The sequence below is a fragment of the Nicotiana tabacum genome, chromosome 17 (genome assembly GCF_000715075.1).
Source record: "Nicotiana tabacum cultivar K326 chromosome 17, ASM71507v2, whole genome shotgun sequence".
NCBI classification, from domain to species: Eukaryota; Viridiplantae; Streptophyta; class Magnoliopsida; order Solanales; family Solanaceae; genus Nicotiana; species Nicotiana tabacum.
This window is the reverse complement of record NC_134096.1, coordinates 77160111-77178427: the sequence shown is the minus strand read 5'-3', so window position 1 is coordinate 77178427 and position 18317 is coordinate 77160111. Positions and strand designations below refer to the sequence as shown.

The 18317-nt window shown below is 35.3% G+C and overlaps 1 protein-coding gene across 1 annotated transcript; it reads right to left on the bottom strand.

The window, feature by feature from the left end:
* Positions 1 to 1547: 1547 nt before the first annotated feature.
* Positions 1548 to 5189, bottom strand: LOC107793556 (homoarginine-6-hydroxylase 2-ODD-C23.1). The gene is made up of 12 exons (XM_016615934.2): positions 5006 to 5189; positions 4733 to 4848; positions 4378 to 4496; positions 4235 to 4298; positions 3204 to 3271; positions 2961 to 3019; positions 2681 to 2846; positions 2503 to 2522; positions 2375 to 2421; positions 2105 to 2185; positions 1931 to 2020; positions 1548 to 1830 (listed from the first exon to the last, which is right to left on the bottom strand). The coding sequence occupies exons 1-12, from the start codon at positions 5037 to 5039 to the stop codon at positions 1702 to 1704; spliced, it is 993 nt and encodes a 330-aa protein (XP_016471420.1). The 5' UTR covers positions 5040 to 5189; the 3' UTR covers positions 1548 to 1701.
* Positions 5190 to 18317: the final 13128 nt, after the last annotated feature.

Here is an 18317-nt window from a genome sequence, read left to right as displayed (position 1 = left end):
ATGGCTACAAATTCAAGTTTAGAAAGATTTGACATTATTTAGAAAAAGAAAGTTCGTACCTCTGATACTTTCAAAGTATTTGCTCGAGATGATAGAGTCTCGTACTGATAACGTGTTATAAAATAAAGAATGTATAGTAAAAACAAGTATAGAGAGAAACTGATATATTATTCAACTTCAAACTTATGTACATAATGAACTGAAATCTCCTCTATTTATAGAAGAAAGGAAGCTGCTACTGCAAGTTGTTGTGTAAGTTGCTACTGCAAGCTGTTGTGTAAGCTGCTACTGCAAGCTGCTGTGTAAGCTACTACTGCAAGCTGTTATTGTACCAGATATAGATAATCTTCTACCAGTGATAATATTTATCCATAACGGAGTACCGAAAGGATAAGCTTCTTCAGGAGACTTATTTCCAATAGAGTACTAAATAGATAAACATATTTACAGCGGAGTCCCATATGGATAAGCTTCTTCAGAAAGCTTATTTACAACGGAGTACTAAATGAACATCCATAATATAATATATTTATAACATGAAAAATTAATTTATATTTTTGATGAATTCAAATGAAGATGTACAATGGAGAAAATGTTTCAAGAAAAAGTTTTAGAAGTAAGAAAATACACACACACACAAAAAAAAAAGAGATAATTAACAAAAATATTAAGTCAAGTAACAAACTAATAAAACGTCATAATATCTAATAAAATAATAATAATAAATATAGTAGATTATATAATAAAGAAAAATGAGGAACTGAAAAGTTATTCAATGACCATATGAATTTTGTTTTCCAATTTCATCTGATTTTTTTATTGGACATGTTTCATTGGATAAAAAAAGAAAATTGAAATTTAATTCAAACAATATGATATAATATGGTCAAACAAATTAAATCACAATATGATTTATATTCTCAGCGCATGCGGGTGCTATACTAGTGCCTTTTAAAGGGTAAAGTGCTGAGTTCCTATAAAAACTTGAAGGGAATGGTGCCCTCTCTTTCAAGTTTTAACTTGTCAAACAGTGCCGCACGGTGTTATGGAGCCTAGAATAATTACAGCAGGAAACCACTATTGTCCATTTTGTTCTTTCCGATTGTCTTGAGACTTTTGATTTCACTAGCTAGTTAGTATCATTCCCATTGCTTTTCCATCACACAGCCGTGAAGTCGTAGATGCATCCGATATTATTCATTAGACTTATAGATTCTAGACAACACTGGAACTGGTTACATCTTTATAATTTTCTTTACGGGAGGAGGTGAATTAGTTATTGATGGTTAGACAATCGTAAAGTTCAAAATGCTCCATTAGTATTTTGCCCAGAAACTTGATGCATTTAGTTAAATGCTGGACCGGTCAAATTATAATACTCTTTTGAGAGAATGCAACCTTCCTTTTTTTTACTTGGGTGAGGGGTGAGGAGGGGGTGGGGGAGAGGAAGCTGAGGCCAATACCTGACACTGTGTCCATCATGTACATTTAGAGGCAGAGTCACGATTTGAAGCTTATGTGTTCATGATTCTAAATCTTTTAAGTTATTGGGTTCTAAATTAATAATTTGTACACATTCAATGATTTTCTTAAGACAAATACATAGTTTGGTCTAAAGCTACTCCGTCCTTTCTTATCTCTTTACTAAACTAGTTGAAGAAACCAACAAGAGAGGAGATAAATTCAGACTTAGCTCAAGGTCTACATCACAAAATTGGTGGTGACTTTGCTGACCAAATGCTTTCCGTAAACAGCTCCTTCAAAATTCTTGGTGCCACCAGTCTTCTGTGAACACACATCTAGCGGCTCTATTGCAGCATCAAAGTTTGGCTAATACGGAAGATAAAACACATATCATCAGCAACTAACATTGAGCCATATCATATTTCTTTTACTTTTAACTGACACAAAAGAAAAAAGAGCTTTTAACCTCATAAAAGTAGGCCACGCAAACACGATATTTGGGAGAGTTATTGATGACCCGGTGCAATGTTGATTCATAAATTCCGTTTGATAGGATCTACCAATAGCCACCATACAAGAACAGCTTAAGCAGAGGGGTAAGAATGATAAAAAAAAAAAAGTTACAAAGCAAATTGCATACCTTCAACATATCTCCTATATTACACACAAATGTGCCTGGGATAGGTGGTGCTGATATCCACTCGCCCGATTTGTTTCTCACCTTAAAACAACCCAATATGATTAGTAGTTTGTAAATCGGGATGAACTTCAAATCATAAAACAAAGATGTAAGACGAGGCTTTACAAATTAAATCTAGGGAGTAGGCATGCTTTAAGGACTCGGAAGCCAATCTTCCTCAGTAGCTTTCAAAGAATGAAACAAAATTGGAACGAGGAAACATAATTGTACCTGAAGGGCAACTATGTCGTCATCTTGGTTGACTAATGTTAATAGCCCTGTAAGATAAGAAAACACTTATATCATGGTTGCTAATCAATGGGATAGTATGCTATCCTTGTAAAGATCAGAAGCTTTACCATAATCTGTATGGGCGCCACTGAGATTTATTCGGTTCGGAGAAAAGATATGGACAACAGCGAAAGCCAAAAAACATCACTCATTGGAAAAGAGATACACCAATAAGAGAACAGAAAAAGAAAAAAAAAAGAATATGATAAACAAGAAAAAATGTGATGACCGACACCAGCGACTTACCATCCAACATCATTGTCAGCCTTATCATGTCCATTTGAAATGGACACAGCAGGGTAGCCAATTATTCGCAAGACCCAAAATGGATCACCACCTACTTCACCCTCCATTTCATCCGCTGATCCACCCAATGCCAGAGCAATTCCCCTCATTATCTTTCGTGATAGATCTGTCAGCAGTAGAATACAAAAGTTCACCAACTTCTTTTCAGTTCCGTGCAAAAAACCTTTATCAGTATAGCCACTGCAAAAATGTCAAAGGAGTATGTAATAGAGCAAGGCACCTGTGCAACGGTCAACATACTCCTCCATTAACTGCTTGAAATTTGGAGGGTTACTTGGCCTGCATATGAAAAAAATGTATGTAGACCAAACAAAATGAAGAAAGAACAAATCCAAAGTCGTCATTTAGCAGTCAGTAGCATATACCATGGGGAAGAAATGGCAAAGGTTTTAAGATGAACAAAGGGAAAGAAAGGAGGGGGTTAGTGCAAAGACCATGCATTATAAGTAACTCGCTAACCTACCATATGTTGGATCCTTGCATAGCTTTTCCAAGATTTCCATACATCCCATGTTTCACTTCTCTATAGCACTGCAACCAACAAACAAGATAGAGAAAAAAGTGCATCAAGGACGATTTAGTAACAGAAACAGTACAATTACTAATAATTATTAAACAAAGTATTCCTATAAAAGCTGTATCAAGACATATGTGCACATAGAAACTGATATTGAGAGGAGTTCACAACTATACCATTGCAAAACAGCAGAAATGTTGTCCATAGTTGAAGAATGGTTTTTACCAGAAAAAGCTTTTTTTTCTCATTTTTGAGAAGAGCTTAGTCAATTTGTAAATGAATTAATGATAAAGTTCGCAGGTGAGCCAGGAACCCAAATAATTGAAACAAGGCCTCACCTAAAAGGCAACGAGCCCCAATCCCAATAGGTAGAGGGTAAATAGGAATAACGTTACAATCTGTACATTGTTTAAAAGCTCTCTCTCTCTCTCTCTCTCTCTCTCTCTCTCTCTCTCTCTCTCTCTCACTCACACACACACACACTCTACGTAGAAGATATGATCAAGATGAGGCTAACAGCAGGAAAATAAGTCTTCTCTTTTGGTTTTAACAACTGGCATATCATTTGCTCCATACAAGTTTGATATTGCCATTTCTGGATCCAAAGACTGCATATTTATATACCTAGATTATCCTATAGCACAGTAATTCAATCAGTTCCAGTTTTACAAAACAATCAGAAACTGAGCACACACTTCGAAACCTCCAAATTGTGAGCAAATAATGGCAAACAGCTATCTAATGCATAATGTGTGAAAAATTCTACGCATCCAATCCAAAACATTAAATGGTAGAGTAAAGATAAGCCACAGAAATAGAATCAGTAGAAATAATATGCATTTGGGCCAGAATAAGAAAAGAATATAGCTATAAGCGCGGGCTTTCAGGTGAAACTGTGAAGAAACACAAGAATAATACAACAAGTGGTGCACTTATTTTCTGTAATATATAGACCGTAAGTAATTAATATAACCTACATCAATAGCTTCATGTATATCAGGTATGCCTTTGGTTATATTCTCTCCGATTCTTTGATATCCTCTGCATTCAAGATACATAAGCAATCATTAGTCAAGATAATATCTTGAATTTAAGATACTGGGTAATCACAGGAATAAACCTGTATCCAGTTGCTGCAGAAAGTTTGATTTTGAGTTTCTCCTCATAGGGTTGATGAAAATATTCGCGTGTAATGCTTCTAATCTCTTTCATAAGGGAAATAGGGATACCATGGCCCTTCTGCAAGAAGGGAAGACACAACAATTTAGTTTCTCTAATACAGAAAGTAACAATTAACATTACGAAAGATCCAAATATGACTTAAAACTCAGGAGAAGCTTAGCTTCTTTCACAGTGACAGCACACTGTTTTCCCCAATATTGTAAATTCAATAGATACAAAAAAAAAAATAGGCTGCAATTAAGACCACCAATAACATCAACAGAAAGAAAAATTAGCAGGAGAAGAATAATTACCACATAAAAGAATCCAGCTTCTCTACAAGCCTGACCCAATTGTCTAACAACTTGAGCTACACCTTCGTCATGAGCCAAATTTGGATGATCCCACTTCTCTAAAAGAGGACTTATATCTGTGTCATAGGAAAAAATAAAATTAATTCTCACAGAACCAATTGAACAGTTTTAAGCAAGGTTTGCACAGCCATATCCAAAAAGTGAAGATAAACAAAAGCAAAATAGAAGTAAGAACTTGTAAATAGGGCTTGGAATTGGCTTGAAATTTTCGACCTATTATTGGGATAGACTTGAAATCTGTTGCCATGGTGCTTGGAGTTTTGTGTCTAGGCTCAAGCAACTCTTGCTCTTGCTAGCTCTGTTAGGCGTTAGCAGATTTTTTTGGGTAATATTCCTCGGTTGGCAAATCTAATAATGTAGCCTAGCTGACTGCTCTCTCTCTCTCTCTCTCTCTCTTGACCAATTTTCTAAAATATGTTTATTTAAAAAGTATTTTTTTTTGTGAGAATCAATTTGTATTTGGTTAATTAATTTGAAAAATATTTTTGAGCAGTAATTAGTGTTTGGCCAAATTTTTGAAAACTGCTTCTAAGTGTATTTTTCTCAAAAGTGCTTTGGGAGAGAAGTTACATTTTTCTGTTTCTCAAAAATTATTTTTGATTCTCCACAAAAAAAAAATCTTCTAAAAGCTTGGTCAAACAATTCAATTTTGGCCAAAAGCACTTTTGACCCAAAAAAAAATACTTTGGCCAAACAGGCTATTAGTATATAAACACTCCAATCTATAATTATGGAGCAGTTTACCTGCTTTCACTTACCTAATTTTTACTGTGAAGTCCAACATCCTTTTACCGACTCTATTTAAATAAAAACTTCAAAAAGTACATAAAATCTAGTAGTAGTAATATTATTTTTGAAAAAAGAGAATACAATTTTAAATTAATTATCTATATTATTGTAATTCATCTTTACATTGTATATCCGTTATCCATGTTAGGTGTTTGCTTGGTAGGCCGATCTCCAAAAGATATTGTCTTGCCTATACAAATTGGGCGAGTTTGGTCCTCAAAACACACTTTGCGAGTTGAGCAAACGGGAAGGAATTTGTATGAACTTGTACACCCAAGGGCAGAGCTTGTATAGAGTTTACGGGATTCGATCGAATCTACTAGTTTTTGTTCAAATTTTATATTTATCTTAAAAGATATATTGTATATTAATTTAAAATTCAATAATTTAAAAAAACTACAACCAAAATTATAAGTTTCAAATCTTCTCATCTTTATATAAATCGATAAAAACTACCCTACCCTCTCATAAGGGGGTTGGAAAGTGTCAGATGCTCATTCTCACATTGACATATGAAATTTATAAAATTTAAATTTTGATTCTAATTCTGCTAGCAGTATGTGCAGGATAAAGAAAGGGAATAGGAAAGACATTATATTATCTTGCACCATTTCAATGTAAGATAGCAGCTTTATCATTTAAGTTATGACCATATTCTCCAAAAACCCTCATCTTATCGTTTTGTTCTTTATAAGAATATTATTGCAAATTATAAAATACTACACTGAAGTTCTTGCAACCAGATAGGAAAAAAATATATTTGAATGACGGAATTACATATATTTGTTTTTTGCGCATGTTCCTGCATTACATAATGCTTTATATATTCACTTATTAAATCCTTTTCGTACACAAAGCTTTCATTGTCTCGATTTGTGATTGATCCTTGTCGTTTGAAATAAGAATAATATATTTGTACAACCATCTCGCCAACCTATGAAACAGTCATGAGTCAACATATTGTACAACCACTCGAGTATTTTTTACCAGGAAGATGGACTTATATGTCATACTACTAATTTTTCGTTTCTCTCTACACTTTCGGTCTCAATTCGTTAGTACGTGTCACATCTCTTATATTGTACTTTTTTTATTTCAATTTATGTGAACGTTTGACTAAGCACGGATTTTAAGAAAAAATGAATGATTTTAAAATTTGTGGTCCTAAACAAGTCAAAAAGGGGTTCAGAGTTATAAAAGCTTCATTAAGGGTATTGTAACGCCCCGACTTGTCGTTTTAAGAATTAACGCCCCGTTCAGCAATTTAAGGTCCCGAAAAGTTTCGTAATATGTATTATGACCCGCGTGTGTGATCGAGTTTGATTTTCGAAAGATTCGGAATTAAATTGAGAAAAACAATTCTCATTTTTGAAGCTAATGAAAAGAGTTGACCGGAGTTTGACTTTTGAGCAAACGACTCGGGAATGGAATTTTGATGATTCCAATAGTTTCGTATGGAGATTTAAGACTTAGGAGTGTGTCTTTGTACATATTTTGAAGTCCGTAGTTGAATTTGGCTTGAAATGGCGAAAATAAGAAATTTAAGGTTTGGAAGTTTGACCAGGGAATTGACTTTTTGATATAGGGATCAGAATATAATTCTGAAAATTGGAATAGGTCTGTTATGTTATTTATGACTTGTGTGCAGAATTTGAGGTCAATCGAACTTGATTTGATAGGTTTCGACATCGAATATAGAAGTTGGAATTTCTTAGTTTCATTAAGTTTGAATTGAGGTGTGATTCGTGTTTTTAGCATTGCTTGATCTGATTTGAGACCTCGACTAAGTCCATAATATGTTTTGAGACTTGTTGGTATGTTCGGACGGGGTCCCGAGGGGCTCGGGTGAGTTTCAGAGTGATTTCGGACCATTTCTAGGCCAGTTATAGCTGCTGGTTTTTGGCTACAGCAGTGTGCTATGCGATCGCGTGGAATTGGTCGCGATCGCGATCACGATGAGTAAAATGGGAAAAATTGGCCAGTGATCCGCGATTGCGGAAGGCCATTCGTGATCGCGTAGAGGAAATTTTCTACTGCACTGACCCGACTTTGGAAGCTTATATCTCGCAGTCTATAAGGAATTTGGAGATGATCCAAAAATAAAAGTTGTATCTTTTGGTGTCTAGTTTTCAGAAAGTTAAATCATTTACATTATGAAGTTTTATATAAAAACTAATGGCCATTATACTAGAGGTTGTCTGGAAGAGCTGGGCACTTGTTCTTCGCGATCGAAAGGCAAATTTTGGGCTGAGAAAAATTTTGCTTCGCGATCGCTAAGAGTAAATACCTGGGCAGTAGCTATATTTTGAGGTTTCGGTCATTTTTATGGAGCTCGGATTAAAGCGATTTTTGATGCGATTTTTACTATATGGATTGGGGTAAGTGTTCTATATCAGAAAGTGATTATACTTTATGAATCTATGGTTATATTCATCGTTTAATTCGAGTTTTAATGGAGGAAATTGGGATTTTTGTAAAACTTTTAAAAAACGAAAATTCAAGATTTGGAGAACGATTTGTTATTGGAATTCGATAAAATTGGTATGGTTGAACTCGTATCAGAATGGGTGTTCGAATTTCCTAAAAAAATTATCTGGTTCTGAGAGGCGAGCCCCGCATTGACTTTGGTTGACTTTTTATAATAAAATTTTAAGTCGACGTTTTATTATCCGGAAATATTTATGATAAATTTTAATGAAGTTGTACAATTAATTTGGTTAGATTTGAGCTGTCTGGAGGTCAATTCAAGCAAGAAGACGATTTTGGAATATTAGACTAATTTCAAAACAAGGTAAGTATCTTACCTAACCTTGAGTGGGAGAATTTTTCCTTAGGCATTGAGTCATATGTGAAAATTGTGTAATTGAAACCATGTACGCGAGGTGACGAGTACGTACTTGGTTTATATGTGCAAATTACATTGGTTGAAATTCGTAGACGCCCTTATGTATTAAATTAAAAAATTGTTGGAACATAGTAAATCCTTTATTTGTCATGCCTAAATCCTTGTTTGTTGACTTTATTTTTATATGATAATTGGGTGTGATTGCCATTTTGATTTTTATGTGAATCCGTATTTTTGTTGAGTTGATATTTCGTGGAGATAATTTCATTATGGATTATTCATTTACAAATAACTTATTATGTAAGTTTAAAAGAAGGCATTAATCTATTTGCCAAAATTTTTGATTAAAGAAGGCGTTGTTCCTTGATGAATTACTTTCTAGTTTATGTTGTTGCAATTGGTATTGAGTTATAAAGGTCGTAAATAATATTTGAGGCAAAGTGTTAAATTGTGAAATATTATTTTGTTGAGTTGTTCGCTCCCGAATTTTTTTGTTTAGATTTTTGTGCATATTATGGTCGATCCATGAGCTCCCTATTGTAAAAAATGATGTATTGTCGATTTTTGTGGCAAGTTAAAATATTTAAGCACTTGAGATGCAATTTGCGATATGTTTTGATATTTGAGCACTCGATGTGCAATTTGTGATATGTTGTAATATTTGAGCACTTGAGGTGCAATTCATGAGATGTTGTGATATTGGCACATGATATTGTTGGAAGGATTGTTTGGGTGTTTGCACGAGGTTTCTGTCGTACTATTATTACTATGCGCGTGCAGCGAGACAGGGCAGCATTTACTTTATTATTGCGCACGTGGCGAGACAAGGTGGCCTATGTCGGGGATTGATTTGTGATGACTTGTGATGGCCTCGGGGCATTGTTATTGTTGATATTTGTGTTGGGACTACGAGGCGGTATCTCGAGTGTGCCCTTTGCTGTACTTGCCTTTGGTTACTTTATTTTTCGTGATATATAAATTCTTGTGTTCTTCCGTGATGTATTATTTTATTTTATTATGTGTTTTGTATTCCTTGTTGTATTGTGTTGGCTTTGGCTCTTTGTAAAAGACTCTTAGGATTTATGTTTATGGTTTTTACTGGGTTTCGAGATTTAAGTTATTTCGAATAAAAGAAATTGCTATTATGTTTTAATTTAATAAATTATACATCCAAATTAGTAGTCATCGGATACTTCATTTTAACTGAAATATCATTTTCTTCACCCAAACGAGTTCAAAAATAAACTCATTTCTTTGATAATTTCGTACTTGATTTAAAAATTGCAAACTTACTTTATTGAAAATAAATTGATCATGCGGATCTTATATACATTGATATTTTGGTACGTGAGTTGTCCGTGCGGTTATGAAAGAAATATGGGCAGGAGGTGCCGTGGAAATATGAACGTGAGCTGAGACCCGTAATTTTTATGATTGTGAAATGAGGTGTCACATGGTGACTTTTACTTGAAAGAAGTATATTCGAAAGATAATTATTCGAAAGATATTTATCTTAAATAGTTATATGTGAATGATTTATATTTTAAGGACTTGATTGATTGGTTGTACTTGTGTTCCTTATTCGTTTGAGCAATAATTATGATGTTCTTGTTGCCTTGTTGTTTATATCACTGGTTGATTTTATTGTTATCATTGCTAGTTATTTTTCAGCACTATTGTATACTGCTATATTGCACAGGTTATTTGACTAGTGAGTGTCTTGATTGTACCTCGTTACTACTCCACCGAGGTTAGTCTTGATACTTACTGGGTACCGACCGTGGTATACTCATACTACACTTCTGCATATTTTTGTGCAGAGCGAGGTATTGGAGATATCAGATTCGGACAGAGATTAGAGTATGATCGCAAGGATTTAAGGTAGGACTGCTTGATCGTCGCAGTCCCTTGGAGTCTTTCTATTTTATTATACTGCTAATTTCTTATTCAAACAGTATTGTATATTCGACCCTCGAGATAATTCCATGTATTCAGTTAGAGTTCATGACTCAGTATTACCAGTCTTGGGAGGTTGTTCGAATATTTTCGCTGTTAGTTTTGACACTTATCTAAAAAAATGGCTTGAATTGTTATTATAATTGGCTTACCTAGTCATAGAGACTAAGTGTCATCACAACGCCTATGGTGGAATTTTGGATAGTGACAAGTTAGTATCAGAGCTCTAGGTTCATAGGTTTTACAAGTCACGAATGAATCTAGCAGAGTCTTGCGGATCGGTACAGAGACGTATGTACTTATCTTCGAGAGGCTACAGAACTGTTAGGAAATTTTCACTTCTTCCATTCCTGTCATGCGGAATTTGTTGATCTTGGAATCTGAGCCTTTGTATCTCTATTCCCTCACAGATAATGAGGACACGTGCTACCGGGTGAGCTGAGCAGACACCCGCGCATACTGCTAGGGCCGCAAGAGGTAGAGGCCGAGGAAGAGCACGTGCCACAACTAGAGCACCTGTTAGAGCAACAGTTGAGGAGCCGCCAGTAGCTCCAGTTGGGGGACAGGCACCAGAAGCACCTGTTGTTACCCCGGACTTCAGGAGACTTTAACACAGTTATTGAATATGTTTGGTACGTTAACTCAGGCGGGATTGATCTCTGTTGCACCAAATATTTCACAGATTGGGGGAGTAACTCAGACTCCTACCGCCCGTATTCCATAGCAGCAAGTTCACATTGGTCAGGTTCCGGGTGTAGTACCGGTACAACCTATTATTCCGGTTCAGCCTGAGGTCAGGCAAGAGGCATCAGAAAAAGAACAAAAGAGACTAAAGCGATTTAAGAGGTATAGTCCACCTACTTTTAGTGGCACATCTACTGAGGATGCTCAGGGATTTCTAGAAAAGTGTCACCGTATTCTCCGTACCATGGGTATTGTGGAAGTGAGCGGAATTGCCTTTACTATATTTCAGTTGTCAGGCGCAGCGTATCAGTGGTGGCAAATCTATGAAGAAGGTAGACCAGCCGATGCAACACCACCAACTTGGGCTAAATTTTCGAAAATATTTTTGAAAGAATTTGCTCCCCAGACTCTCCGGGATGCATGGCGCACAGAGTTTGAACGGTTGCATCAGGGCACCATGACGGTGTCAGAATATGCTATCTGGTTCAGTGAGTTAGCCCGACACGTACCTATCGTGGTTCCTACAGTTAAAGAATAGGTCCGCAGATTCATTCAGGGACTCGATTATGATCTTAAAATATGCATGGCTCGAGAGTTACAAAATGATACCTCATTTCAGCAAGTAGTGGAGATTGCGAGGAGGATTGAGGGTGTCCTAGGTGAGGAAAGGGAGTCTAAGGAGGCCAAAAGGTCTTGAAGCTCTGGAGGGTTCAGTGGATTTTACTCTTCAGCTATGATCCATTATGGCGGAGGCTCGAGCAGTCGGCTAGCTTAGTCTGCACATTAGATTACTCGGTGTGCTCCAGTAAGTTCTTATAGTACACCACCAATACGAGATTCTTACAATGGTTATTCCAGTTATCCGGCACAGACTCAGTACGAGCAGTCACGACCTCAGAGGGATTGTTATGAGTGTGGTGATACTAGGCACATCATGAGAGATTGTCCCAGATTTGGGAAGGGTAGATTTTATCAGAACACTCAGGCTATGGGCCCCAATGCAGTTACTACCCCACGTTCACAACCAGTTAGGGGTGGAGGACATGCGGGTAGAGGGCGCCCTAGAGAGGGAGGCCCAGCACATTGATATATTTGCTATGGTGTGGCTGAAGCCACTACACCAGATGGTGTCGTTACAAGTATGATACTGATTTGTTATAAAAAGATATTTTTCCTTAATTGATTCGATTTTGAATATTGAGGCGAGTCCTCCTATTATGCTCCGCTTATGGGTGAGCTTTGTAATTTTGTGACCCACTTATATGTTTATTCCTGTTGGGAGGTTTGATGATGTTAGCCCGTATCTATCATTTTTATTTTTGTACACTATTGAGGGCTATAAGTCCAAAAGTAACTTTTTATTATTCACTGTAGTGGGTTTTGATGTGATTTCAGAATAATTGAATTCAATTTTATGAATTATATGCTCTACCGGTATGAGGGTTCATTATGTGTTGTGAAAATTATTTACGGAATTTATTAAAAAGAAGAAAGAAAGGAAATGGAAAATTTCAGTTGGTACAATGTGCAAAATACTTGTGATTCGGAGTTGAGGACGGGATCCTCACAATTGTTTTTATATGATGTGAAATACTTGAACTGAGCTACAAGTCGCGATGGAATTTATATAAGGACGAGATCCTTGTGGTGAAAAACTTATGAGTTTAAATTCTCCCTTTGTGAAATTAAAATTGTACTATAGTATTAATAGGGAGTCATTCCTGTTAGGCTTATTTGATAATTCTATTATGTGTTTATATGCATATTTTGCCACATCCGTGGTGTAAATATTGAGTTTTAGCCTACGAGATGAGTGTCCAGGTGGCATTAAATATGACTCGTTAATTCGGATAAATAATTATGAGGTCTTCATGACTTGTGTCTCGTTGTTAGTAAAGTGGAGGTTTGAAACGAGATTTTTGTTAACATGAGGTTAATTGGAGATATTGTAATCGATTATGAACAATTGTTTAAGACCAGAGATGTGGTTATGGGCATACGCATGTTGTGTGCGTAGGCACGAGTTGCTACAACCGGTTGAGACTAATATAGTGTGTTGATGTGAAAAATCGGGCTTTTTAGAAATGTTTGGAGTGTAACAAATTGGTTTTAAAGTTTATAAATATGGATCAAAGAAGTAATCTCAACTGAGATGGTATGTCGGACCCCTGTTAAATTTATGGTGACGTAGAATCACCCACGAGTATGTGTGCAGTAAATGCATTCAGTAAATTAAGTCCTCAGAAAGATTCTTGGCACGTTCGAGGACAAACGTATGTTTAAGAGGGGGAGAATGTAACGACCCGACTTGTCGTTTTAAGAATTAACGCCTCGTTCATCGGCTTACGGTCCCGAGAAGCTTCGTAATATGTATTATGACCCGCATGTGTGGTTGAGTTTGATTTTCGAAAGATTCGGAATTAAATTGAGAGAAACAATTCTCATTTTTGAAGCTTAAATGAAAAGAGTTGACCGGAGTTTGACTTTTGAGAAAACGACTCTCGAATGAAATTTTGATGATTCCAATAGTTTTTAATGTGATTTCGGACTTAGGAGTGCGTCTGGGTACTTATTTTGAAGTCTGTAGTTGAATTTGGCTTGAAATGGCAAAAATAAAAAATTTAAGGTTTGAAAATTTGACCGGGCAATTGACTTTTTGATATCGGGATAGGAATATGATTCTGGAAATTGGAATAGGTCTGTTATGTCATTTATGACTTGTGTGCAAAATTTGAGGTCAATCGGACTTGATTTGATAGGTTTCGACATCGAATGTAGAAGTTGAAATTTCTTAGTTTCATTAAATTTGTATTGAGGTGTGATTCATATTTTTAGCGTTGCTTGATGTGATTTGAGGTCTCGACTAAGTCTATAATATGTTTTGAGACTTGTTGGTGTGTTCGGACGCGGTCCCGAGGGACTCGAGTGAGTTTCAGAGTGGTTTCGGACTATTTCTAGGCCATTTGTAGCTGCTGGCTTTTGGCTATAGTAGTGTACTATGCGATCGCGTGGAATTGGTCGCGATCGCGATGAGTAAAATGGGAAAAATTGGCTAGTGCTTCGCGATAGCGTAGAGGAAATTTTCTGCCGCACCGACTCTACTTTGAAAGCTTATATCTCACAATATATAAGGAATTTGAAAATGATATAAAAATAAAAGTTGTAGCTCTTGGTGTCTAGTATTCAAAAAGTTAAACCAATTGCAATTTAGATTTTTGTACAAAAAGTTATGACTATTATACTAGAGGATGTCTGAAAGAGATGGGCATTTGTTCTTCGCGATCGCGAAGCATATTCCGCGATCACGAAAGGCAAATTTTGGGCTGAGAAAAGTTTTGCTTCGCGATCACGAAGCATTTTTCGCAATTGCAAGGAGTAAATACCTGGGCAGTAGCTATATTTCGAGGTTACGACCATTTTAAACATATTTGGAGCTATAGAGCTCGGATTGAATCGATTTTTGAGGCGATTTTCACCATATGGTTTGAAATAAGTGTTCTATATCCGAAAGTGATTATTCTTCATGAATATATGGTTATATTCATCGTTTAATTTGAGTTTTAATGGAGGAAATTGAGATTTTTGCAAAACTTTTCAAAAACGAAAATTCAAGATTTGGAAGATAATTTGTTATTGGAATTCGATAAAATTGGTATGATTGAACTCGTATCAGAATGGGTGTTCGAATTTCCTAAAAAAATTATCTGGTTCTGAGAGGCGAGCCCCGCATTGACTTTGGTTGACTTTTTATAATAAAATTTTAAGTCGACGTTTTATTATCCGGAAATATTTATGATAAATTTTAATGAAGTTGTACAATTAATTTGGTTAGATTTGAGCTGTCTGGAGGTCAATTCAAGCAAGAAGACGATTTTGGAATATTAGACTAATTTCAAAACAAGGTAAGTATCTTACCTAACCTTGAGTGGGAGAATTTTTCCTTAGGCATTGAGTCATATGTGAAAATTGTGTAATTGAAACCATGTACGCGAGGTGACGAGTACGTACTTGGTTTATATGTGCAAATTACATTGGTTGAAATTCGTAGACGCCCTTATGTATTAAATTAAAAAATTGTTGGAACATAGTAAATCCTTTATTTGTCATGCCTAAATCCTTGTTTGTTGACTTTATTTTTATATGATAATTGGGTGTGATTGCCATTTTGATTTTTATGTGAATCCGTATTTTTGTTGAGTTGATATTTCGTGGAGATAATTTCATTATGGATTATTCATTTACAAATAACTTATTATGTAAGTTTAAAAGAAGGCATTAATCTATTTGCCAAAATTTTTGATTAAAGAAGGCGTTGTTCCTTGATGAATTACTTTCTAGTTTATGTTGTTGCAATTGGTATTGAGTTATAAAGGTCGTAAATAATATTTGAGGCAAAGTGTTAAATTGTGAAATATTATTTTGTTGAGTTGTTCGCTCCCGAATTTTTTTGTTTAGATTTTTGTGCATATTATGGTCGATCCATGAGCTCCCTATTGTAGAAAATGATGTATTGTCGATTTTTGTGGCAAGTTAAAATATTTAAGCACTTGAGATGCAATTTGCGATATGTTTTGATATTTGAGCACTCGATGTGCAATTTGTGATATGTTGTAATATTTGAGCACTTGAGGTGCAATTCATGAGATGTTGTGATATTGGCACATGATATTGTTGGAAGGATTGTTTGGGTGTTTGCACGAGGTTTCTGTCGTGTTATTGTTACATGCGGTATGATAAGGCGGGCTATATATGTGGGTTTGCGCATGTGGCGAGACAAGGTGGGAATACTATTATGCGTGTGCGGCGAGACAAGGCAGGCATTCACTTTATTATTGCGCACGTGGCGAGACAAGGTGAGCTATATCGGGGATTGATTTGTGATGACTTGTGATGGCCTGAGGGCATTGTTATTGTTGATATTTGTGTTGGGACTACGATGCGGTACCTCGGGAGTACCTTTTTTTGAAATTTATTTATGATTTGGGACTATGAGGCAGTATCTCGGGAGTGCCCTTTGTTGATATTTTTCTATGGATGTACTTGCCTTTGGTTATTTTATTTTTTCGTGATATGTAAATTCTTGTGTTCTTCCGTGATGTATTATTTGATTTTATTATGTGTTTTGTATTCCTTGTTGTATTGTGTTGGCTTTGGCTCTTTGTAAAAGACTTTGAAGATTTGTGTTTATGGTTTTTACTGGTTTTTGAGATTTGAGTTGTTTCGAATAAAAGAAATTACTATTATATTTTAATTTAATAAATTTTAAATCCAAATTAGTAGTCATCGGATGCTTCATTTTAATTGAAATGTTATTTCTACACCTAAACGAGTTCAAAAATAAACTCCTTTCTTTGATAATTTCTTACTTGGTTTAAAAATTATAAACTTATTTTATTGAAAATAAATTGATCCCGCGGATCTTATATACATTGATATTTTGGTACGTGAGTTGTCCGTACGGTTATGAAAGAAATATGGGCACGGGGTGTCGTAAAAATATGAAAGTGGGCTGAGACCCGTAATTTTTATGATTGTGAAATGGGGTGTCACATGGTGACTTTTACTTGAAAGAAGTATATTCGAAAGATATTTATCTTAAAGAGTTATATGTGAAGGATTTATATTTTAAGAACTTGATTAATTGGTTGTACTTGTGTTCCTTATTCGTCTGAGCAATAATTATGATGTTCTTGTTGCCTTGCTGTTATATCACTGGTTGATTTTGTTGTTATCATTGCTAGTTATTTTTCAGTACTATTGTATACTGCTATATTGCACAGGTTATTTGACTAGTGAGTGTCTTGACTGTACCTCGTCACTACTCCACCGAGGTTAGTCTTGATACTTACTAGGTACCGACCGTGGTATACTCATACTACACTTCTGCACATTTTTGTGCAGAGCGAGGTATTGGAAATATCAGATTCGGACAGATATTAGAGTATGATCGCAAGGATTCAAGGTAGGACTTCTTGGTCGTCGCAATCCCTTGGAGTCTTTCCATTTTATTATACTGTTAATTTCTTATTCGAATAGTATTGTATATTCGACCCTCGAGATAATTTCATGTATTCAGTTATAGTTCGTGACTCAGTATTACTAGTCTTGGGAGGTTGTTCGAATATTTCCGCTGTTAGTTTTGACACTTGTCTAAAAAAAATGGCTTGAATTGTTATTATAATCGGCTTACCAAGTCTTAGAGACTAAGTGTTATCATGACGCCTGTGGTGGGATTTTGGGCTGTGACAGGTATAATTGAAAGTTTAAGCTAAATTGTTTTCAAATTTAGAAAATGATCATTCTTTTAGAAACAAATCAAAATGGAAATAGGTTCGCATAAACTGGAACGGAATTAATATGTATTCTACTAGAAAGGAGTTCGGAACTAAAATATTATAAATTTTGACTCAAGAGACAAAAATAAGTGGAAAAAAAGTTTTGAGGACCATATTATGTATAATGCATTTAAAACATGTGTTCTACCTTAATGGCCAGTTACCTCGTTATAATATAGTGCATGTAATATATGTGTTATACTCAATATTTGAAGCCATAATAATTGACTACATAACGTATCAATTACATATGCTATGTATAAATATACCCCCAACCCCCACCTTCTTCATGATATACTTGTATAGAGGCTAAACTTAAGGGTTGTTTTTGGTTGAACATTGGAACTATCATTTTATGTTTGATCTCTAATGCAGTAATAGTCGAGTTGAGTGACTTGGAGACCTTTTTGTATTGGGCAATTAAAAATGATGACTTTCACAAAGAACAAATGATAACCTTCTTTCTAAAAAGCAGAGTATTAGCCTAACTTTTTATACTAACGACAAGTATGTTCCCCAGAAGATAAATTAGACTATGGCATTGAAATCTACGTACCTACCTCAATCTATTTATACTTACATATTTATACTAATTCTTAATACACATTACGCCAGAGAGTAAAATAAGTCAAAAATTCACAAATACATGAAAATACAAAAATTCATAGAGTTACATGGGCTAATTTCCAAGTTAAATTGTTAGTTATACCGAAAAGATAACTCATAAATCATGTTTTATGTGATTTTCTTGAAATAAAGAACATATTAGAGATGATAAAGTATTGGACTAGGGCATTGAAAACTACATACCTACCTCAACCAGCTTACACTTAAATATTTGTACTAATTCCTAATACAGATTCTGCTTGAGAGTAAAATAAATCAAAAATTCACAAATACATGAATATATCACAAA